This window comes from Emiliania huxleyi (genome assembly GCF_000372725.1).
Source record: "Emiliania huxleyi CCMP1516 unplaced genomic scaffold EMIHUscaffold_662, whole genome shotgun sequence".
Classification (NCBI taxonomy): Eukaryota; Haptophyta; order Isochrysidales; family Noelaerhabdaceae; genus Emiliania; species Emiliania huxleyi.
This window is the reverse complement of record NW_005197036.1, coordinates 22704-23910: the sequence shown is the minus strand read 5'-3', so window position 1 is coordinate 23910 and position 1207 is coordinate 22704. Positions and strand designations below refer to the sequence as shown.

General features: G+C 64.4%; 1 protein-coding gene across 1 annotated transcript in view; it reads right to left on the bottom strand.

Annotated features, from left to right (window-relative positions):
- Positions 1-944: 944 nt before the first annotated feature.
- EMIHUDRAFT_120570 (putative N2,N2-dimethylguanosine tRNA methyltransferase) overlaps positions 945-1207 on the bottom strand; it is a gene marked incomplete at both ends in the record, with an annotated part of 1808 nt that continues 1545 nt past the window's right edge. Inside the window, one exon of the mRNA XM_005762753.1 lies at positions 945-1082. Within this exon, the coding sequence (XP_005762810.1) occupies positions 945-1082 (138 nt within the window). The remainder of the gene's footprint in view (positions 1083-1207) is intronic.

Genomic DNA, 1207 nt, shown 5'->3' with positions numbered 1-1207 from the left:
CAGCATCAGTGGGTTGCCTTTTGGGGTCTGAGCCCAACGGAGAAAAAAGAAAAGTGACCAAAATCGAAATCAGAAACCACGCGAGATCCACGTCTCCCGCCCCTCTGCTCTCGCGCGAGCCACGATCTCCTGGTCCTGCCCGATGTCCGAAAACGGAAGGCACGAATAGCCGGACACAGGAACGGCACAGCTCAACGGCAGAAATCCCACACACATCCACTCACCTCTCGCACGAACAGTCGAACAGGTTCCCAGAGCCGGACGCAGGAACGGCACTGGCCAAAACACACCCACACCTCTGACGCACGAACAGGTACGAACAGCCGGACGAAAGGAACGGCAGAGACACACACCCAGCCGGGGCAAGACAGAAGGCCGTCGAGGGGAAAGGGAGTTCGCAACTAAACGGCCGAAGCGGGTATCACTCCCAGTTCACGCCCGCCGACCCCGATGCACCTTAATTACCCAAACCCCCTACTGATTGAGGGTACTCTATCCGCTATCCCCGGGGATATATCATTGCGGATACGGCTTCAGCGTAGAACGTACCGCCTTAGCTTTCCGAGCATGCAACGTGACAAGAGGGCCAAAGCACTGCGGCCGACACCCGCCCGGATCGGCAACACTAAAGGTGGGTGCACGCGGTGGGCGGTGGGCGGGCCGCGCTGCCGGGAGCTCGGGCGCAGTCGGTGCTCGCGGCCGCGGTCGGCTGGTCCCTGCGCGGCCAGCTCGCGGGCCAGTACGGCGCGGAGGCGGCGGCGGCGTCCGCCTCCCTCTCCGCTGCGGCGCGCGCTGCTGGCGCGCGCTGCTGCACGGGCAGCGGGGGCGCTGCCTCCCGAGCTCTCCCGTCTCCCACCCTCGTGACGACCACGAGGGCCGCCGCGATTGCGTGCGCGATAATCACTCTCTGCTCACACACTAGCGGCCACAGTCGGCCGGCTCACCTGATCAAGGATGTGCTGCAGCGATGCGAGCCACGCCTCGCGCGCCACTTCCGTGCACAGCGAAGCGGGCGCGATCTCGAGCAGGCCAAGCTTCTGCACTATCACGCGCATCGCGATTGCGTGCGCGTCGAGGCCAACCTTGCAGGCTGCGTATGTTGCGCCAAGGTGGTTGTGCACCAGCCAGAGAAGGTCGTCCGCGTTTGTCACGCGAGCCGGAGACAGCAAGATGTTGTAGTCTGTGGCCGCGTCCTCCGCTCGCGCCG